The sequence below is a fragment of the Dermacentor silvarum genome, chromosome 10, assembly GCF_013339745.2.
Source record: "Dermacentor silvarum isolate Dsil-2018 chromosome 10, BIME_Dsil_1.4, whole genome shotgun sequence".
NCBI classification, from domain to species: Eukaryota; Metazoa; Arthropoda; class Arachnida; order Ixodida; family Ixodidae; genus Dermacentor; species Dermacentor silvarum.
This window is the reverse complement of record NC_051163.1, coordinates 128,678,068-128,700,094: the sequence shown is the minus strand read 5'-3', so window position 1 is coordinate 128,700,094 and position 22,027 is coordinate 128,678,068. Positions and strand designations below refer to the sequence as shown.

At 46.9% G+C, this 22,027-nt stretch overlaps 1 protein-coding gene across 1 annotated transcript in view; it reads left to right on the top strand.

Moving 5' to 3' along the window:
* The first annotated feature begins 3,312 nt into the window (after window positions 1–3,312).
* Window positions 3,313–22,027, top strand: part of LOC119431842 (transcription factor SPT20 homolog) — a 43,726-nt gene continuing 25,011 nt past the window's right edge. The window contains 4 exon segments of the mRNA XM_037699297.2: window positions 3,313–3,370; window positions 4,095–4,303; window positions 4,367–4,591; window positions 5,282–5,728. Coding sequence (XP_037555225.2) covers window positions 3,313–3,370; window positions 4,095–4,303; window positions 4,367–4,591; window positions 5,282–5,728 — 939 coding nt within the window.

The following is a 22,027-nucleotide window of genomic DNA, read 5'->3' as shown; positions in this document are numbered from 1 at the left end:
ACAAGTACCGCCGGGGTGAATCCAGTTGCTTCATGAGTGACGGAGCACAGAGCAAAGAGCATTGCGGGAACAGCCGCGTCCCAATCGGTGCCTTTCTCGAAGCAGAGCGCGCGCAGAATCCGCTTCATTACTGAATGAAGCTTCTCGACTGAATTGCTTTGCGGGGTGGTAGACAGAGCTGTGGTGAATGGATATGCCACATTTCTGCAAAAATGTCATGGTAAGCGCGCTTGTAAACACAGAACCTTGGTCGCATTGGATTTCACTGGGAAATCCGATTCTGGCAAAGACGTCGAGTAGCGTGTTTACAACTGCTGTGGAGCTTAATTCCGGTAACACCACTGCTTCCGGGAACTTCGTGGCAGGGCAAATGAGTGTTAGCAAGTATTTGTTGCCCGTCGCTGTTACTGGTAATGGACCAACAATGTCGACTACCAATCTGCGAAAAGGTTCGCCAATCAAAGGCACTCGGACCAAAGGTGCCTTGAGCTTTTCGTTTGGCCGTCCGGTCCTTTGGCAAACGTTGCAGGAACGTACCATCGGCCAAGAAAGTAAACAGACCACGGCTCCGGTGGCCGGAGCGGCTGCCTTGCCACAACGGGGCGCTGCTGTCTTGCTCCGCGTAGGGTGCCTCGATGCCAGCACCGCCGTTCAGGGTGGTGCCATCCTTTGACCGCCCCCGCGCCGCCGCTTTCTCGCTGCGACGCCATCTTCAGTCACAGCGAGCGGTTGCGAGTGCTTGGTGCCGGTGCTTAGTTCGAGACATAGTGCGCGCGGATGCTTCGCTGACGCTTCTACTTGCTAGACAGTGTTCAGCCGCATGAATGACAAGCTTGTCAAGTGCATGGAGTCGACATGACGGGCTGTTGTGTTCCCAAGTGCACCGGATCGACGCGTAAAGGGCTTCGTTGTTTACGCTTCCCCCGGGACCCAGAGCGAAGGAAGAGATGGGAAGCCCAAGTAAAGCGGTATCACTGGAAGGCAACGGATAGCTCCTACATTTGCGAGGTAAGTGTCAAGAAAGTTTAGACTATCGCACTGTGTTGTTCATTTAAATAAGAAAGTATTCTCTGATCCTCGCTCACGTACCTACGTTCGCTCACGAACTAAGCACTGCACCGATGCTGTCTGAATAGCCTATGGTTTGCGAGCGCGCGTCGCATAGGCTTTTGCGGTTTTGATCGGCGCAGTCAATGCGAGTAGTACCCTTATTTTAAGGACTGACGAAAACGGTTCGCCGCGAAATAGCCTTACATTAGCTACAAATCGTTATGTAAACCACCTATTTTACTTTTTCACGGGAAGCACACATCGTGTGTCTCTTGTTTCTTTTTTTTTTCCTCAGTTTCTTTTTTCGCTACTGGTTATTTGGGACGAAAGAACGCAGTGCTTCTTCTGGGGAGAGCGGCTGTTGTGTACGTGGCAAGCGAAGCATTGTGATTTTCTCTATTCTCAGCAGATATCTTGCGGATCTCAGGTTGTTACGTTATAGAACTGATTTTTAGACGAATATATTTGTAGCGTGGTGCTCGTAAGCCGATGGTCATTCGTGCTCATTCCCGATCGTAGTGGGTACTGTGACGCTCTTTAAATGCCTGTGCACGGTATGCCCAGGTGTAGTAGAGTTAAGGGGCATCATGGGACAAAAATGTTTTGGCGCTTTCTGGCATGGTGTCTGTTGTAGCCTGTACAGTTCTTCGAAACGTGTGAAGCGAGGTAATACAGCATTACTTCTGCGAAAATTTATTTTTAAGCACTGTAATGGGTTCTCTGTATTTACAAGGCAACTTTTCATATCAATAATCACTTTTGTTGTTTTACTTGTACTTAGAAACACTTTGAAGAGGACCAGTACGAGGGAAATCGACAGGATGGGCGCCGTCTGTTAAAGTCAACAGCCCTACATCATCATGGACTATATTTTCGAAGTGAAAAACATTGCTAATCTGTATTTGACTGTCTTAGTTTCATTTAAGGTTTTTCTACGCGATATGTATGCAGTGTTGTTTATTTTTTCAATGTAGTTATCAGTGTTCTAAGGGTTATTTATAGAATGTTCTGTACTCGCCATCGATGGTAGCTGATGTATTCTGGCTGGATATCTTGATTAATATTACCCGCGGTTGCCTTTTCTTGTTTGTATTCTTGTTTTCGATTTATATTGTGTGTAATAAGGTTGATGTACTCACTTGAACCCCCCCCCCCATGTAATGAATAAATAAAAAAAACTCTCCCTATCCCGAATTATGTGTGTCGAGCCTACCTTGCGAATTTTTTTTTATCTCGTCTTTGAACATAACCTTCAGGCGCCACACAGTACATATAATTTTTCATGTACATATCTCTTTCATGACTGACTGTACTAGACATTATAAGTAAATGTATTTTGTGCATGGTTTGGTTTCTTGTGTGTACAACGCAAGATTGACACAGACAAGTGTTAAGGAATTCTTCGCAAATGCAGCAGTATCCAGGGGCCAAGCCACACGGTGGTGACCCAGGTAGCGCGACATCTCGTGGGAAGCCTCCGCCTTCAAAATCTTGGAATGCCACGCGTCCAACCGAGCAAGTGATCACAAATTCACGTGTCACACATCAAGCAAGTGGTGGGCGACCACCGAAGCAAACGCCAGAGCCTCCCAAGCGTGATCCGTCAGAGCGAAAATGCTACAGCTGTGGAAGGTACGGGCACATAGCGAAAGACTGTTCAAAAACAAACCCTGCTGGGAACTTCATGGTGAATGAGGACCCAACAAGTGAGAGTGGTCCATCCAAGTTACTGAAGACTGCGATCATCAATGGTACTCACCAGCTCTCCGTGATGATTGACCCGGGAAGTTCAGACTATATTGCTTCATCAAGCGGCTGAAAAGTGCAACCTGCAAGTCGTGTGCAAGGCCCAAGCGTTGTATGGGTTGGGGAACACTGATACATCTACAGTGCAGTCTATCGGAACCTCGGAGGTTGACATAGAAATCGATGACGTGTTATGCCGTAAGGTCAAGGTGATTATCGTTCACAACAGTGCCTTGCCTGTGGACATGCTGGTTGGTAGGACTTGGATAGAACAGGACCACACTGCATACCTACGCATGGGAGATGAACTCAGGATTGGCTACTGAGATGATCTTCCATTTTGCAACATTTACCTTGCCCAGATGAAGCCTTCGAAGGAGCCACTTCGTGTCAAGGAGACCATTGTGCTGCCCAAAAGGACTGTGTTGGGTGACAGTGGAGACTAATAATAGTGAAGGAAATGTTATATTGCCTACAGGAACGGGTAAGGGAATACTACTTCACGTCGAAGACGGAATGGTTCAGATACCCATGCTGAACGACAAGGATGAAGACCAACAGCTGATCAAGGGGAGTTTGCTTACTCACGTTGAACTGCTATCAGGGAGCGAAGAGCTAATCACCCGTGAGACCTGTGCCTCAGCAGAAGCCCATTGATCGTAGCATGCTAAACGTCGGGAAGGATGTCAATGAACAGCAAGTTGACGCACTGCTGAAAATGCTGAATGAATATAGGGACGCTTTGCGCTGAATTTGTCAGAGTTGGGGTGTTGCAACCAACTAGAGATGATCATCACAGAGCATCCCGGGAGCAGCCCAGTCAGCTGCAAACCGTACACGACTAACGCTAGAGGAAAGAAAAGCGATCCAAGAAATTGTCAAGGAGTGGAAGGCGACTGGCATCGTAACCGAAACATCCTCGCCATACGCTAGTCCAGTACTACTCGTGAAAAAGAAGAATGGAAAAAATCGTCTAGTCATAGATTATCGACGGCTAAATAGCCAGACGGTGCCGGAACACTTCCCCTTGCCAAACATTGACGACCAGCTGCAACGACTCTCCGGAGCACAGATATACTGCTGTGTTAGACTGTGCAAACGGATACCTTCAACTTCCACTGAGTGAGGAATCGAAGGCCAAGACTGCATTCATCCGCCTGATGAGACCGGGCAGTTTGAACGTATGGTGTTCGGGTTGAGAAATTGTCCTGCTGTATTTCAACGTCTAATGAACAAGGTCCTCGGATCTCTGCGTAACACTGTAGCATTGTGTTACATTGACGACCTACTGATTCCAGCCAAGGATTGGGAAGAGTTGCTGGTTCGGCTCAAACAAGTACTGGATGCCCTGCGAGCTGCTGGTCTAACCCTGAAAATATCCAAGTGTGTGTTTGGAAGTGAGGAAATCGACTACTTAGGCTTCAAGATTGCGAAAGGCTACCTGCAGCCAGGTGAAGTGAAACAACAAGCCATACTGGACGCCAGCACGCCAACTGATGTTCACAGTGTAAGTCGATTTCTGGGTCTAACGGGATTTTTCAGACGGTTCATTCCCCATTATGCCCTGAAGGCAGAACCGCTCACTTCTCTGACCAAGAAAGACACGAAGTTCACGTGGGGAGTGGAGCAGCAGGAAGCTTTCGACCAGCTCCGAAAGGAACTGACAGCACCACCCGTTCTGAAGTTGTACAACCCTTTGGCTCCGACAGAGCTCCACACGGACGCAAGCAGACATGGACTTGCGGGGATGATCCTTCAACAAGATGAGTCGGGACGCTGGCACTTGGTGTTTTGTGTCAGTAAGCGTACCACTGATGCTGAAGGGAATTACCATGCGGGAAAACTGGAGCTGATGGCGATAGCCTGGAGTATGGAAAGACTTCGTCCATTTCTCTTAGGCATTCCGTTCACGCTGGTTACAGATTGTCAAGCAATTGTGTATCTGAATGCGCACAAGACTCTTAAACCACAGATAGCAAGGTGGTTCGACTTACTTCAAGAGTATGACTTTGAGGTGAAACACCGAGCAGGAGAGAAAATGGCACATGTGGACTATTTGAGTCGTGAACCTGTAGGAGCGCCAAAGGACACGCTTGATGAGGTTTTTGAGACAAGGATCGAAGTGTGCCTTACCATGACATTGGAGGACCAAGTTGTGATCGTTCAACGCTCTGATGCGAACTTGGCGAAGCTCGCCCAAATATTGGAGAAGCCAGTCAAAGAAAGGACCCAAGAAGATAGTGCCTAAGTCAAGAACTTACGGCTGAGAGATGTAAAACTGTTTTACGTTGAAGAAGACGGACGAGTTCTTTTTGTGATGCCTAAAAGCATGCGCAAGACATTGTGCGTCAAATTTCATGACTTACAGGGACATTTTGCTACAGACCGAACGGTGACAAAAATCAAGGAACTTTATTGGTTTCCTCGGATGAAGCGCTACGTGGACCAGCACATCCGTATGTGTTTTGAATGTCTAATCACAAAGGTACCAGGAGGAAAGAAGCCTGGGCTTCTGCACTCGATACCACCTGGGAAGAGACCATTTCAAGTTTTTCATGTGGACCACGTTGGTCCGTTTGTGAGAAGTTCCAAGAAGAACCAGTGGATATTGGTGCTGGTGGACAATCTGACCAAGTTTGTGCGCCTCTACCCTGTGCGCGACACCTCGGCGAGAAATGTACTGCGGTGTATGCAGAACTTCATAACAGAGTTTGGACTACCGGAGCGCATCATCTCGGACCGTGGTTCCTGTTTCACGTCCCACGGCTTTGAAGCCTTCTGTCAGGAAAATGGCGTGGCTCACACACTGAACTCGGCACACCATCCAAGGGCTAATGGCCAGGTGGAGCGTGTGAACCGACCTCTGGTACCGTGTATTATGGCTACAATCAAGGACCCAGCTCACAAAGATTGGGATCAGAAGATCAAGGAGGTAGAAAGTTACCTAAATACTGCTTACAATGCCTCAACAGGGACTAGCCCTTTCAAGCTCTTGCATGGATATCAACCAAGGATGCAGGATGGTTCAAAAGGACATAGATGGCTCAAAAGGACATAGCGAGCCAGCAAGCAAGGTCAAAGCAGTACTTCGACAAGCGTCACTTCACAGCGGACAAGTTTAGTGTTGGAGACAGTGGTCATGCGCTGCGTTCCAGAGCACACTGGTGCCCCAACAAAAACCCAGAAGTTCAGAGGTCCACTCACTGTGATAGAAGTACTTCCAGCAGACACCTACAGAGTGACCGAGATGAACGGAAGGAAAAGGGTCTACTCGACAACTGCCCACATCAGCCAACTGAAGAGATGGGGTGGAAGATGCCAGGAACAGTTCGACCAGTCAAGCTCCGACGAGGAAGAAAGCGTGCCGAGACGTAGCACACGTGTGTCCAAAAGACCTGCGTATCTTCGGGACTACACCACATGAACTGAGGACAGTTCGCTGCCAGGAATGGCCGAGTGTTAGCGGAATCGAAATGCTAGGTTGGCAACATGGGAAAGAGGGCGACCCGCGATGGAAGTAGTCGTAACGCACGTTGTTACTCCTCTTATTTTTCTCTTATTTCTCAATTAAAGAGTTATTTGTTCAAAATGCGAGTCTGCGAAGAATTCCTTAACACAAGTTACGTTACATCTTTCTCTACAGCACTAACTAAACCTTATTTTCACATCGCAGTTATTTTTACACCAGCTTAATCCTGTCAGCACAGTTTTGTGGGCAAAAAAAGCAAAATTGCGCGTAGATATCGTCAAATAATTGCAACGAACGCGAAGAGAACGCGCAACGCAAGGGAAACTAACCGCCGTGCGCGAGTGGCTGGCTACGGTAAAGGAGGCGTGACGTGTAAACCAAAATACAACACCGAAAAAGAAAAACTTCCACACAAAGGGGGTCGCAAACCTTATATACCAAGCATCGAAGCGCAAAAAATATTGTGCGTATTTTAAACATACACACGGCATATTAAATGTGATTGAATTAGGCAACTTGGGGCATGTTCCCGGCGCCACAGATTTACGTCTTGGACCTTCGACGAGTTAACGGCTATTGGTTATAAAGATGTGCAGATGCGATACCAATAACAAAAACCTCATCAAGGCAAAGCACTTGGAAGTGCGCCGCGAGTAACACTATTTATGGACACAAGCGTAGCCGAGTCTGAGCTCGTGTGGTTCAATATGGCGGCGCCAGCGGGGTTGTCTCCACCCTAAACGGCGGCGCTGGGCATCGAGGCACCCTAGCTCCGCGCGCTTGGGTCGAGAGTAGAGTGTACTAGACAATGGTCGAGTGGGCCGAACGGCGCTCTGGCGCCGCGTGTGGAAAAATAGTGCGAGGGCGCTGCAAGCGAACTGGATTGGGGCGGAGACGCGCTCCGCGGCATATTCAACGTACTTTCTTTGCGAGCGCCGAGACCGATTGCGCATAGTACGCTCTTAAAATAGTGCCTTATTTCAACTGTAAATGTATGTTTACACCATTTTGCCAAACATATATATTTGAGGCACGGATTATACAACGCGACGTTTTCAATTTTGCTGTCGTTGTCAAGCGCGTCGTCTGCTAGCGAGCGCATGTTCGTTACGCGGACCGCTGGCGGGGGCCCAGTTTTTCTCGCAGAACCTCTGTGCAGTACACTTTTTTTAATGTTTTAGTTGCTTCGGTGCGCCCATGACCCCTTATGGCATGTACCAAGTGTAGTTTTAGCCAGGTGAACTGCTGTTTTTACCACTATCTCCCAAAAGTAACAGTTATCTGTGCAACATGAAGCTACGTAAGAAAATTTTATTATTGATATCGTGTCATTTTACACGCGCTTCTTGTTGGTGAATATTGATCAGGGACAATAATCGAAGAAAACAATATTAGAGTGAAATAAACCAGGTTTATTAACTGCGTGGCGCGAAGAATGATCAATGTATTTCTAGGTAATTAAATCAAAGGGTACATAGACCTATATGTTTACGATATATATATATATATATATGTAGGGGAAAAATAACAAATATTATAAATGCAATAATTGAAAAAGTGAGAACTCCCGGCCGGGGAATAAGCACACGTGTTTGCAGTAACAAACACACTTATTAGTGAATACTAGAAATAAAACTCTCATTCGTAGAAATAATATTCATAGCAGGCAAAACCATCGTGTGTCTGTGTGTGTGTGTCTATGTGTGTGCGCGTGTGTGTGCGTGCGTGTGTTATTGATATACTGTACGACGCCGAATAGTCATTTCCGTTCGAATGTAACGCATGCCAGCACTATTGAAATCTCAAAGGTGAGTGACTGCATGCAAGTGAGGACTGTTATTCCGAATGATTTTGCTGCCGGAGAGTCGTGGCTGTTGCGCCGGGGCGCAGATCCTGAGAGAATTAACGGACGGGAGGTCCAGTCTCACCATGTTTGCAGCCCATTAAAACTGAGTGCCCCACGTGGTACCACAGTTATCTTCTTCAACGAACGCAACAGATCTGCACATATCTCTACGTGTATGTGAGATGCCGTTCCTTTGTTTCATTATGGTCGTTATGATAGTGCACGGGATAACTGAACGCAGCCGTTTATAATATACAAGCAGCAGAGTTGAGCGGTCATACATTTATTTGGGAAGGGCATTACATTTATGGATGAAAAATAGGGTGAGCGTAACATGTTTTTCTGGGAAATCAGGCTCGAGAATTTATGTTGTTTACACCCCCAGAAATAAGCCGAAGAACGCAGCCACCTGCTTTTTCGTTTTTTTTTAATATAAGCAAATTCTTGGGTTTTACGGGGCCAAACCACGATATGATTATGAGGCGCCCGGTTTAGTTTTTGCCACCTGGGGTTCTCCAACGCGAACCTAAATAGAAGTACACGAGTCTTTTTCCATTTCGTTCCCATTGAATTCCGCGACCTGAATTGAGACCGCGAGCTGTGGAATTAGCAGCGCAACGCCGTATCCACGATATAGGCACTAATTAGGCTACCGCGCAGGCTTTCTTTCTTTTTTTTATTTTTTGAAGTATCGACTGGAAAAAAAAATCCACGTACGGCTTACGACCAAAGATTAGCATATAGAATGGCTAACTAAAACCGTTCTCGGCGCGCGAGGTCCGACTGCAATAAATTTATGACCCCGTACCAATTACTCCACATTCTGTTACGCGAGAAAGGCGGAAACATGATTGGAATGTTGCACTGCAGTTTACGTTTTTTATCTATACCAATGAGTCCCGTAAATCTAAGTACAAGGCGCGCGATGGGGGAGATATGCTTTACTTGTTTGAAGCGGCAAGCAGGAAGGTTACATATGTTACAATTGCTTCGTCTGCTTTTCGCAAGACCTACTGATAGAAAACTATATGCGCAACAATACACACGACAGATACATGCTGCTTGAAGAACGAGTAAAATTTTTTTTCTCCAAAGGGAACCGTACATTAATATAGTAGAATGAAAGCCGACACTGCGGCCGCAATGCACGCGCAATCACCGAGCGGCATTAGAAAATAAAAAATAAAGAAGAGTAATGAAAGGAGTTTGTTTTTAAGGCATAAATACATGCCATATGCATTTATGAACCCTATTTCATCGGTCTGAACGCAAGTACCAGCGCGCGAAGTACTACGAATGACCCTGCCGAGCAGTATCGCCAGCAGTTTCCAACGGCGCGACCTTGATGCGGCCCAATCCACTTCCACCGCAGCGCCGCCCCAGTATTTTTCCACGTCGGGCGCCTCACTGCAAAGCATGCGCCGCCCCAGCCGCTCGTCCCACTCGACCATATTCTAGTACACTCTACTTCTAGCCCATGCTTCTAGCCACCATGCTTCCCCTTTCGATCGTAGGCTAAGAAGCTTGCGCCTCTGGCGGTCAGCACGTTAAACGCAGCGGCACAGGCAAAGCGACTGGGATGCACTAGTAGTCGTTTTTTTGGGAAGCCACTGAAAGTCGAGATGTAGTCAAAGCTAATCCACCCATGGCGGTGGTTTCGTTGTAAACATTCGCTTTTTCCATGAATCTTGTGAACTTGTGTTCTCTTACTTATTGTGTTAATGCCGTTAAAGCTGCATAATTGAGCGCGATTTAGCTTCCGAGCACTTCTCGCACCGCGATGAACCGGCAGCTACTACAGGCGAGGCGTTTGTCCGACGTTGCGGAGAGTGGCGCCGTGAGTGATTGTAGTTTCTGCGTGTGAATATCGGGCGCGAGTCTGACACCCCTGCACTTGTTCGCAGGTTGACGAAGCTTGCAGCAGGAAAGGAGCGAGAAAGTTGCGGTAAGTCTTTCGGCTACATCTAGCGCTATCTACCGCGAGATGTGAGCACGTAGTGACACTATAGGGCTGGTCGCTTCATCTACTGCAGTACATGCGGTCCCATGAGCACCCCTTTTCTATCGCCTATCATTGCCTTTACTGTACTTTCGCTCGCCTACGTGTGCAAGGGACGCGCGGGTAAAGTATCTTACTCCAACCTCTTGCTATTCAGTACTGCCTGTCCCGTTTTCAACCGCGTGCTTTGCGGTTAGGCGGGCAGGGACGCGCGTGCCAGCTGCGCTTGTTTTGGTTGCTCGTTGTGCAGTACACGACGTGACTCCATTTACACCGCTCGGAAATATCTTCCCTATCGCGTGACGTCTGCTGAAGTGCTCTGTTAAGTGCTAAATTCTTTTTAATTGCAGTAAAATAGAATATTGGGCAAGTTGGTAAGCGTTCGTGATTGGTAGCGCAAAAAGACACACACATAGAAGAAGGAAGATGACACGTGGGCTTACTGACAGCTTAAGTGTTAATTCACACACAAAAATAATTTTAAAATGAATACTATGCGCATGTGTAGCAGATTCTTATATGCTGTCCATGGCTCTACAGTATTATTTTTTATTGTCGATACTCTCAAGGCCACAGGGCATACAGAGAGAAGTGGGAAGACATGATGTGGTTGTGGCACACTTTCTTAAAGTTGGTACTGTCGGTGATAGCAGCGATAGAGGCAGGAGGTGTTTCATTCTATATTGGTGCGCTGGATGAAGGAGTTACGGTAAACACTCGAGCGGCAATTCGGCACTCCAACCTTGGACTGGCGGTCAACGCTTGACAAATATTAGATGGACGAAGTAGAAGTTGGTCCTAAAGATTGTGATTAGTGTAATAAATTTTTATTTAAAAAGACATACACAAGAATTCTTGTGCCACAAGGCAAGGTCAGTAAACGAAGGTTGATTTCATGAAAGAGGCGCTAGCATTACGAGAATAATTGGACAAAATGAAACGGGCAGCGTGGCTCTGAATGGACTCAATGAGAATATATCTCGCGGGGAGCATGAGTCAAGGATGGTAAGCTTCTTGTAAGATGAATATGCTTCTACAATCTCCCGTGCTAACTGATCACATAGGCTGTAGCAAACTTTTGTGTTTGAAATTTTGCGCTGCAGCCGCACTCTGGGAAATGAGCGGAAAGATTGGAATTCGGTGTCCCTTTGAATGAATTCTTGTGCTCTCTGAGGCACTCATTGAAGCAACAAACAATTTTTCCGATCAAAGTGCTGCCACAGCTCAGAGGTATATTGTAGACGACACACTTCTTGCATCAGGTGAACTGGCTGCGGTGTCATATGGCACTCATGTGGTCTCTAGCAATCACACATTTCCTTCTGCTCACGGCGGCATACACCTTGCTGAGCGTGTTCTTGGCTGTGAACACCATCTGCACACCAAAAGTAGAAGCAGATTTCTTCAAGTCATGTGAAATTCAGTGCACGTATGAAGCACAACCACTTTCTGTCGATCTGTCACCTTCTCTGGCGTACCTTCAATTTCATTACAACTTCTTAGAGGTGGATCACAAAACGTTTTCTGGGAAGCCTGCCTTGTTCTGCCTTGCACTTGATCGTTGACACAGCCTTCGGTGAACGCGCAATCTGGTGAGAGCCAACTTCAGACATGACACTGCTATCCTGTTTTTTGCCAATTTTGTGCGGTCTGACTAGTACCGTAAAATCCCGAAAGATGCCCTACCCCCGAAAGATAATGCACCCCTGTTCTTGGCGCGATTTTCTAGTTTTCCAAAAACATATACAACCCCCCCCTGACAATAGCATCGTCCCTTTCGGTTACAACATCTTCGAAACGAGGTTAGCTTGCGCAGGAGATAATCGAACAATGGGCACTGGCTGAACTCTGGCCATCAAAAAACAGCGACGTGTTCGTTACGGGTGGCTGCACACCGATAGTGCAGCCAGCTGGCATCAGTTCGATGAAACCATTCAAGGACAGCCTTCGGTGGTAAGCTTTGTTTGAGCTGGGGCAGTGACGTGAGGAGAATCTTAAGAAGCCATCATGACAAGATGTCATTGACTTTGTTTCCAACGCATGGGCGGCCGTGAGCCAGGAAGTAGTCACCCGCTCTTTCAAGCAGCAGTATATCAACCGCCCTCGATGGATCAGAAGACAGAGAGCTTCATGAGCTGGGCTTCCTTCGGCGGTCTCCCCTTCCACTGCCCTGCCAACCACGTCAAACACCGTGTGAGGAGGTTGCCAACCTTTTTTTTAAAGTGACAGCTGTTTGTTCGTTCGACTGTTTTGATGACAAATGAACTCAGTGCTATAAGTGCGTGTTCATTCTTTGGCTGCTATACATTTTTAAACTTTTTTTTACTCCACACTGAAAGTTAGCCCACCTCGTATTTTCACTCGATTTTCTCTTGATTTAGGTGGCCATCTCGGGATTTTACGGTAGTCATGAGAGGCTTGACACTCCCGGGAAGTTACGAGCTACCTGGTAGTGCACTAAGCACCCTCATAGGGCAACTAACAATATCACAATGGAGCAGTGGGAGGCACAGCTCGCCCGTTCCGACTTGGCAGGATAAAAGACCTTAATTAGCTAGGTCAGGCAGGCGGCAGAGGCCAGTGGGCCCTGGACTGAGGGCTCTGACCACCGCTCCTTAAAATGTTTCCAGTGTTATATCCCCTTCAGTCACGAATTATGATAGACTTTCGATAAATGTATGAAATTTACAAATATTTATGCCAAGGTAATGCATGCTCCATTGAAAGCAAATCTAGGTAGTGGAAGGACTCCTTGTGCATATATGATGACTCATTATAATTATAGAGTTATCGAATATCTGCTTAGTGATCAGTCAGTCATACTACTTTTCTTCATAAATAATTTAGTAAACCACTCGAATTACATGCACAATTTAATTATTCGCTGCAAGCATTACTAGAAAGGAAAAAAAAGTTATTTCACAGCTGATACCAAACCGCTTCACGTCGAACAGCCTGTCAACACGGTAGTGCCTTCACCAAGCGTCGTCTATAGTGACACATTGCACTCAGAATAAATGGAGGTGCATTAGGTAACGGAATTTTCAAGTTATTATAAGCTTAATGTTCGCGATCTATTCCTTGACACCACTGCAGAGAATTGCGAAATAGTCGCGTACACAAATGTACGCCGTGACTGAAGGGGATTTTTATATATATATATATATATATAATTAATTATATATATATGCACTACAGATGGGTTCCTTTTTGAAGTGCAGATTTACACTTGTGGAGCAGTATGCTTCCTTCCTTGGGATTTCGCACGTGAAGTTCAAACCATCTCCTCTCTCCCTAAAGATTTTCAGGACATCCACGGAGCTTGTAGAAAGTGTTGTTTCTTTAGTGGCACTACAAAGTTGTCTGCATAACTCATACCTTTACGACCAAACCTTGTAGATCATTGTCTAGTTCCCTGTCTACTTCGCTAAACAGGTAGCTCAAGTAGGGTGCCACCGGAATCTTCTGCATGCACCGATATCTGGATGAACGTTTGATCATTCCAGCCTATGACAGACACTCAAGGTGAGGAAGTACTTGACTTTGATGAACAATTCATGCAAGATTCCACACCTATCTTTAAAAGTTAGCTCTTCATTTCTTCTGTTATGCATTTCTTTATTCGTTGTATCGAAGCATCATGCGGAAGTGCATAATAAAAATTTTGCAGGTCTACACTGATATCGGAGCACTTGCCTGGGTTCATGTTAGCAAATTGTAACTTTAAAAGAGTTGAGCACTTTGAATGAGTCACTTTTCACTAATGTCTTCTTCTCTGCTTTCTGGGGTTTTACGTGCCAAAACCAGTTCTGATTATGAGGCATGCCATAGTGGAGGGCTCCGGATTAATTTTGACTACCTGGGGTACTTTAACGTGCACTGCAATGCAAGCACACGGGCATTTTTGCATTTCGCCTCCATCGAAATGCGGCTGCTGTGGCCAGGATTCGATCCCGCGACCTCGTGCTCAGCAGCACAATGCCTTAGCTGAGTGACCGCGGCGGGTCCTCACTAATGTCGCCAACGTTCTTTGTAGGTAATTATGAATCGCGTGCTGCCAAGTGTCTTGTTCGAGACGAAGGGACGAAAAGGTACGTCTGGCTTGTGTGTTGTTGCAAATAAAAGCATTTCTAATCGTGATTCTTTTGCCTTCTTGACACCTGCGTGGATTCTTTCCAGATTTAGTCTTTCAAAAGAGCAACAGCTTGCTTTTTTTTATGACGCCTGTTTTTCTGCTGTCAAGCTTAAAGTTCTTGTTTATGGCATCAAGGGCTTTCTCTGAATATGGATTTCCTGGTACAGTGACAAACTATCTCCCTTGTCTGAGACCACGGGCTCCAAAATAGATAGATAAAATAGTCGACTAATGGCTTGAATAATTTGTGGTACTCGCAGTGCATTTCGAAGTCACAGCATTGGTACATTCTTTGACACAGTGTGAACGCTCGTTCTCATTGATCTGGCAAGAAACAGATTGGCACACGACTGCTCGGTCCACTCGCTTTAGCCAAGGCTGGAAGCAAAACTTCTGTCCCAGCTTTAAGCGATCCTTGAAGTGCTCTTTTACCACTTCGTCCACCAGCACCAATACTTTGCCCATAGGGTGACCTTTCTTCCTTCATCAAGGCAGCGTGGGTCTGACAGCGTTCCAGAGAAACTTGCTTATCTGGAGAATTGTCTTGCACCATTCTGCGTAGTTCTATTCAAGTTTCTCTTCTCCAGTGCGACCACAGTATAGACCCTTTGCATGGCGATTCCGTGGTGTCACCATGCTTGATCACGTGGTGATGCGACCATCACTTGCCTCAGCTGCCTCTGTTGCCTCCATGCTTACATGGATGTGCATGACACCCCACTGCAGCTTAGCAACCTCTTTTTCGGCAGATATCGTAGACGTGACTGGGCAGACGACACGAAGCTTTGGCCACAATTTCAGAGCACATGTAAGCGCTTTCATAGTTCATTATGCCTTGTCCAAATGGCGAGAGCAACATGTACATGCTTGTATACTAGAAATTGGGCTAGAATTGTCTTGGAAGCTGTCCAAACTCTCCGCTTATGAATTAAATCACGATCAGTGTGTTTTGCTCTTCCTCCTTATTTGCCACTCATGTTCAAGTAGTGGCTTGTCATGTTCCTGACTCCGTAAAGTTAATCGGCTCTGTCACTATCGGATTGTCTTTCTGCTGAATTGCTCGCACCTGTGCTCAGTTCCGATCGATTTGCTCTTGCTGTGCATAAAGCTTGGAATGTAGATGTTCTTTTGTAATAGCTTGTAGCAAAGACGTATTATCGCTATTCACTCGCTTACTCTGTGGACCGTCGCGAAACGTTCAGCTTCGAACGTTCGTGTCTATGTAGTCTTTCGCCCGTGCTTTGGCGCATTAATTCAAGAGTATGCCCATTCCCTTATTGCTAATACGTTGGTGATAGAGTGGGCTTAAGCTTGCGTGTGAATTGTAGTGGGTATGTGTAGATAACCTGTGAGAAACTTATTAGGCCAGTTACTCCCTTTTGCAGTGTATAACGAGCAGTACTCACTCTTGCCAATGTTCCGGAGTTGAAGTCCCTTCTTTGGAAGGTTAATTTTACAATGCTGATAGACGAGTGACTTTTATCCTCAAGGAAAGCTATGCATTGTGAAGGACTGGCAATACAGGCACTCCTTATGTAGCCACAATCTGTAAACTTGGCTAGTCTGATTGATTCCATTATTCCTTAATATCTAGTCACTATTTTTGCAGCCACTATTTTTGCTGCACACGTCTTTCCTCTAATGCCCCACATTTTGCAGCATGATTGGAGCATAGTGTGTTAAAGAACACTAGTCTCGCGCTATGCTCACGGCGGCCATGCTCACGCGCCACCCTTATGCACCTTCCGACGCCTGGATGTGATCATGCGCACTCCGAGCTGGCATGCATACAGGGTACCACATCCGCACCTGCTCCGGCCCTTTCTGTGTGGCGATGCGTGCGTGCGTGCCCGCTGGTCCCAGCTAAAGGAAGGTGAGACCGCACCGAGGGAGAGCTGCGGCAAAGCTCTCCGGAAAGAACAAAGAACATTTATTGCTCTGGTTTTCATACAAACGCAAGCTTAACAAGCATGACCTAATCTGAATCTAATGGTTATACAAATGGTGGCCAAATGGTCGCCGGTGGCCGCTAACGGCTCTTCGCGGCAGAGAGAACAAAGGTCAAGGAGAGGCCGCCTATCCTTCGCCAGCACCTGCCATCGCGCACCCCCACAGCATCGAAAACTTCAAAGAGAACTAAACAGACTAACAGGCGGGGGCACGATCAGAAAGCGCTGCCTCGGGACTAGACGACTGAAGAGTGCGCCCGCTGAGGCCGGCACCCCGATGAGCCGAAGTTACCATTGGTCGGCGGCGAATAAAGGGGGCCGCCACTGGCTGAGAGGAACACTTATGCACCTTCCAACGCCTGGATGTGGTCTCCTCAAGCCCCGCCTTGCGCAGATGCACCTGGAGTGTACGCAAGAAAGGCCTGAATCCTGCCAGGAAGTCCGCCATTGACCTTGTCATGGGCGGGATGACAGCCGACTGACAGTGCTTTATGACACACTGCCATCCCATCTAGGCAGGAGGCGACGGACATGGAGCTCTCGGAAACGCAATGGAATGGCGTCGCACAACTGTTGCGAGCACTTGAAACCCCACAACACCCAATTGCATTCCCGAGGGCTGATCGTGCAGTATCAGGGCAGAAGCAGTAACGGTTTCATATTTGGACACTTTCGCTCGGCAACATGCGGCGCGCCACCGAAAGTACCATCTCGTTCCTCCAAAGCAAACTGCTCCACGAAAAGGGTATATACTAATTAGCAGTCCTTGTTGAACCGAGCTTGGCACCACCATTCTGAGCACAAGATTGGCATAATCAAAGCATATGGCCAGGAGAAAGCTGTAGCCAATCGCATAGCGCCACCACATTGTGGGGCACCCACAAATCTTGGTATGCCATGATGCTGTCCTTTCTCTGCACACACAGTGGAAAGTCTGTTTAATTACACTGCACAAGAGGGAGAAGAAAGCATGTGGAGAAGATGGATTTTAGATTTTTGGCCCTTTGCTTGGGTATGTTTCCGCATTTCCGCTTCTCGACGTGTATTTTTGTAGGCATCTACTGCGCGCATCCAAAAGCGCAGTAACGAAAATGTCCACTTCAAACAATAGAAATAACAGCCATCAGAAGTACATGGAGCAAGCTATACAGTCATGTGGAATATGAAGGCTAAAGCGCGGGTGTCAGCTGTTCCAGTAAATGGTCCACTGGGGAGTGCTTTTGGCGCACCAAAACGGGACTTGACCAAGGACTGGACTACCTCACATAGGGCATAGGGCTTTTATGCAGTTTTCTCTACCTACCTACTAGTATTTTTCTAATGGATAGAAAATGAAATGGTTTTCTGGCTTGGTGCTCGCTGTGTGAAGAAGTTCTCATCTAGAATAAAGTATAGGTCCTCTGGTCGACGTTCCGCATGTTTGCTCTTTCAGATTACGGGTGGCTTTACTACAAAGCATCCACCACAGCGTGGAGGCATTGTAACTGTTAGCCATGTCCACAGGTATCGTAAAATAGTATCGTGCTCGGCAGGAGCTACCACGCACAAGCATGTGGCAAAGCGCTCTCCGAGTTGGATAGTTGTACTGATGGGGGTTCCGTGTTTGCGATTTAAAGGGAGAGGGTTCTGCTCTTTTTGCTTCTAACATCGCCTCTTCATTCCTTATTTCAACCTTTCCCCCAGTTTCATGTGCAACATTTTGGTCTCATGAAAACGATTAGGACCGACAGTGGCTGCCTTCAGTGAGAGTTACGTGCCAATCATTGTTCGACACACTTCATCCAGTGAAATATTGCAGATGAGAGACAGCGAGTCCGCAACGACATTTATATTGCAAATACAGTACAACCTTAATAATTTTGGATCTCAAGGCAGTAAAAAGGAAGTCCGAATTATCTAGGGTATTAGAAGAACAATAAGCAAATGCTTACAATGTCAACATGCTTTTATTTGCTGAATGACCCGTCATGGGCTACTGAGCACGAGGTCGCAGGATTAAAGCCCGCCACGGCGGCCGCATTACGATGGGGGCGAAATGTGAAAACACCCGTGCACTTACATTTAGGTGCACGTTAAGAACCCCCAGGTGGTCCAATTTCCAGAGTCCCCCACTACGGCGTGCATCATTATCAGATCGTGGTTTTGGCATGTAAAACCCCATAATTTTTTTTATTTGCTGAATGAATGAGCAAATCTTGTTTCTATTTTGCACACAAGCAGTGCGGAAGCTGCTATTATCATCTCGTGACTGACTGGCTCTCACAGTAGGGCCACAGCACACATCTTCATCTGAGACACATTTCTCAGTTAATTTTTTTTCTCATAATTTTTTTTCGACAGAGAGCTGGTTGCCAACAGATCTTCGGTTCATGATGTAGCCCTTCATCCTCAACAGCTTTACAGCGAGTCAAAACGAAACTGCTGTTTGCCACAACCGTTGCAGATGAAACCACAGTCGTTCAGTGCCATCTTTGGCCTGCCTCCAGTCCGAACTAACCGGTGCGCGCACAATCTTATACCAATTTAATGAGGGTTTGCTGCCATAATATGGCTATGTATTTTTGAAAGAAGGAGCGGGATGCCAATTCGTCCGAAATAACGGAGGCCGAATTAACGACCTTTTATTGAGTAGCCATTGCATGGAGAAAGAGAAAGTGCAGCTGTAGGCATTGAGTGGTAACGCAGAAAACTGAGTGATGACACAGTCAGGGCGATGAACCGACTTAAAATCTGAGGTGACGAAGATTTCATTTCCAGAAGCATGTATAATACCCAGATCGTGCAAAAGGTGGCCACCACTCTGTTCTGCTTCTTTTGAAACAGATTTTGTTTTTAGCTTAGAAGAGAGAGGAAAAGCAGGCATAAAGGCATGATTCTGAAACAACAACGATGTCTGAACATGGCGCCAATCAGTGCCACTATCCAACCTCATACTGAGCACAATAGTACGAGCATGCTCCTGGGCAGGTGCCCTGCCTTTATTGACACTTGGGACAACTTCTGGAGCCTCATTGCCTGTATATCACAAAGGCTGTGGATGAAGCTGCTGTACCTTGTGGTAGGCTACGGCCGACAGGTCACCTACCACTGAATGGTACAGATGTCCTCCTGCCTGGTGTTCAGCTATGAAAAAAAGGCAGTTACATCTCGAAGAGGCCTATATTGGCTGTCTCTGGGTGAACACACCAATTGGAGTACAAGTGCTGTGGGTTCCCCGTGGCCAACCAAGTAAAGCCATAGGTTGAGCATCTGCTGCAGCTTTGGGCAACACTCTCTAACACAAGTGTCACCGTTACTTAAAGGTAAATTAAGTACAAGTGTGCTCTCTGGCGTGGTGTCTGGTCACTTTATGGGTACCTCTACACTCGGGAAGGGCACCCACCAGCATGAGACTGGCAGGCTTCTTTTTAACTGCAGCAATGGCCTAGTGGTAGACCATCCATCCGCCATGTATGCAAAAGGTACTGGATTCAAATCTCGGTGTTATTGGAAGCCCATCTATTTTTTGTATGCATAGAGATGTCTCCCGGCCTGGTGCTTGGCATTGCAAGACATCACTTTGGAAGTAGCGGTTCCAAACTAAGGCGTCCACACTTTATGGGTGCTTTGGGGTGCCACATGGGAAATTGCCGCCGTGGGAGCGCCCCAGAAGCTCTTGTTTGTGCTCACAGGGTGACGATGACAAGACTCTTTTATTGTCCTGAGAAACTGGCCAGGGGGCAAGTCGGTGGCTCCGCGCACAATGCCACCTGGAGGCGAAATCCCATTGCGATCTCATGGGCCCTCTGGACTGCCTGGAGCTGAAGTGGTGGTGGTCGCTTCTTAGGAACTCCTCCCACTGTTCATTTGTGGCAAGTATAGAGTTTTCTATGGCTGGGCACAGCCAGAGCATATGATCAAAAGAGCATGAATCGGCTCCGCATTTGGAGCACGACTGCGGAAGTGGGGTCTAGCCTGCAGGGTCCGACGGGATTTACACAGCGCAGGCTCCTCCCCAGGACAGTTCACCTCTAAAGACAGCCAAGCATCAGGAGGTGAGATGGGGGCCCTTATTTGAATGACCAGTGGTAGCGTGGTTTTGAAGCCGCAGCCGAGGCGGGCACCCGACCCCTACGCCACGACTAATGACCAGTCATGGCAGCTGAATAAAAATGCACAAGTCGTGTTTTCGTGGAGCGACCATGATCGGACTGACTGGACAAGATATTGTTCCGTCTCTCACCTTTCCTGTTCTTTGCAGCAGCCACCATGCCCACTGAGATTCTTTGGTATATATTATATACTGTCTTTTTCAGACTATAGTGCGCACCCATTGTGTAGTCCACAGTGACCAATATAGGTCTAAAATAAATAGTTTTGTTTTATATAGTCCGCACCTGCTGTATTGTCCATAGGGACTAACCGGTATACAGAAGAGAAGCAGCTTTGGTCAAGCTAGTGTCCTGCAGTGCACCATACACTTTGTTTTCATTGACATCAAATTTTTTTGCTGCTGTTCGATTGGACTTCTTGTGCTTTCTCGGTGACACTGATCTTGAACGATGCCATGAAGGCTTTACGTCTTTTTGCTGCCGTCACAAGTGTTCTTAGGTTTTGCGCATCTGTGAAGTTGCGTATAAATCCGTGGCACATTTTGCAATGAGGTTTCGTGCATGTGCTCACGAGTCGAAGCACCTCAAAAGCAGCCACTTTACATATTGCAAGTAGCATTCACTTGCATATTCACTTGCATATCACGAGCTGCCTATATGGACTGGAAATATTGCTTATGCGCAGCGACAATCATGCGCACTCAATTTGGCTGTGTTGTAGCACGGGAATAATTTGCAGATGCAGTGTGAACTTCTTTTCTTCAAGTGTGCTTCCAACCTTTAAAATATCATGTTTACTCCACACCACACTAATTTAACTTTTAAGCTTGTATACTTCGCGGACTATAGTCTGGAAAGTACAGTGTATTTTCTTGGCATTTTGTGAACTGTAGGTTTGTTTTTTTGTTTGTTTTTTCTATAGCTATTATCTGGTGTGACAGTATTGAAGTTCAATGCAGACCTTGCACCCTATACTAATAGGATGGTAGTTTCTGTTATTCCGCATAAATTTTTGTGAAAGTTGCGCGGATGGTTAAAAAAGCCACTGACACTTTCTCTCAGTGTTTGTGCATGCGGGAATAATCAAGATGCAGCCGCTGCATAGTTCTTGAGAGAAAAATATGTTATTGCTCTTTATGATAAAAATAAAATATCTTGGCAAAAATGCAAATGCTGAAGAAAGGAAGTGAGTGATGTATCTTGGAGGGAGTGGTGGCTGCTGCAAAGAACAGCAATGAGCGAGAGATGAACCAGAAGTGTCGTCCAGTCTCATCTTGGCCGCGCCATAAAAGCCCTTCGATGGCGCACTTACTGAAATGGTAAAGGCTCACGCGTGAACCTTCACATTGCTGCGACTGTTCAGATCCAGTCCAAAGGGAAGAGATAAAAGAGACCGCACCATCCCTTCTGGTGAACACAAAGTGCAGGGCTACCCCGTCCTGCACTGAAGCAACACTGCGCGTGCGTCTCCTCCTCTAGCCCAGCCCTGGCTGCATATGGCTGTCCATATGGCTGGGTGCCTATGCGGCCCACTGCCCTATCTTGGAGATGGTCGCAGTGGGTGCAAAGCCTAAGCAAGTGGAGATGGCTGGTAACTTTCTCTGCACTGTGTTCTCGTGCACCTAGTTTAGAGGTCACCTAATCGCAAGTTTCGGCGACACGTTGAAGCGAGAGAAAGCATGAAAGGCTCACATCATCCTCTACCGCGCTTCGTAATTACACCATGCATTGTTGACAGCCGA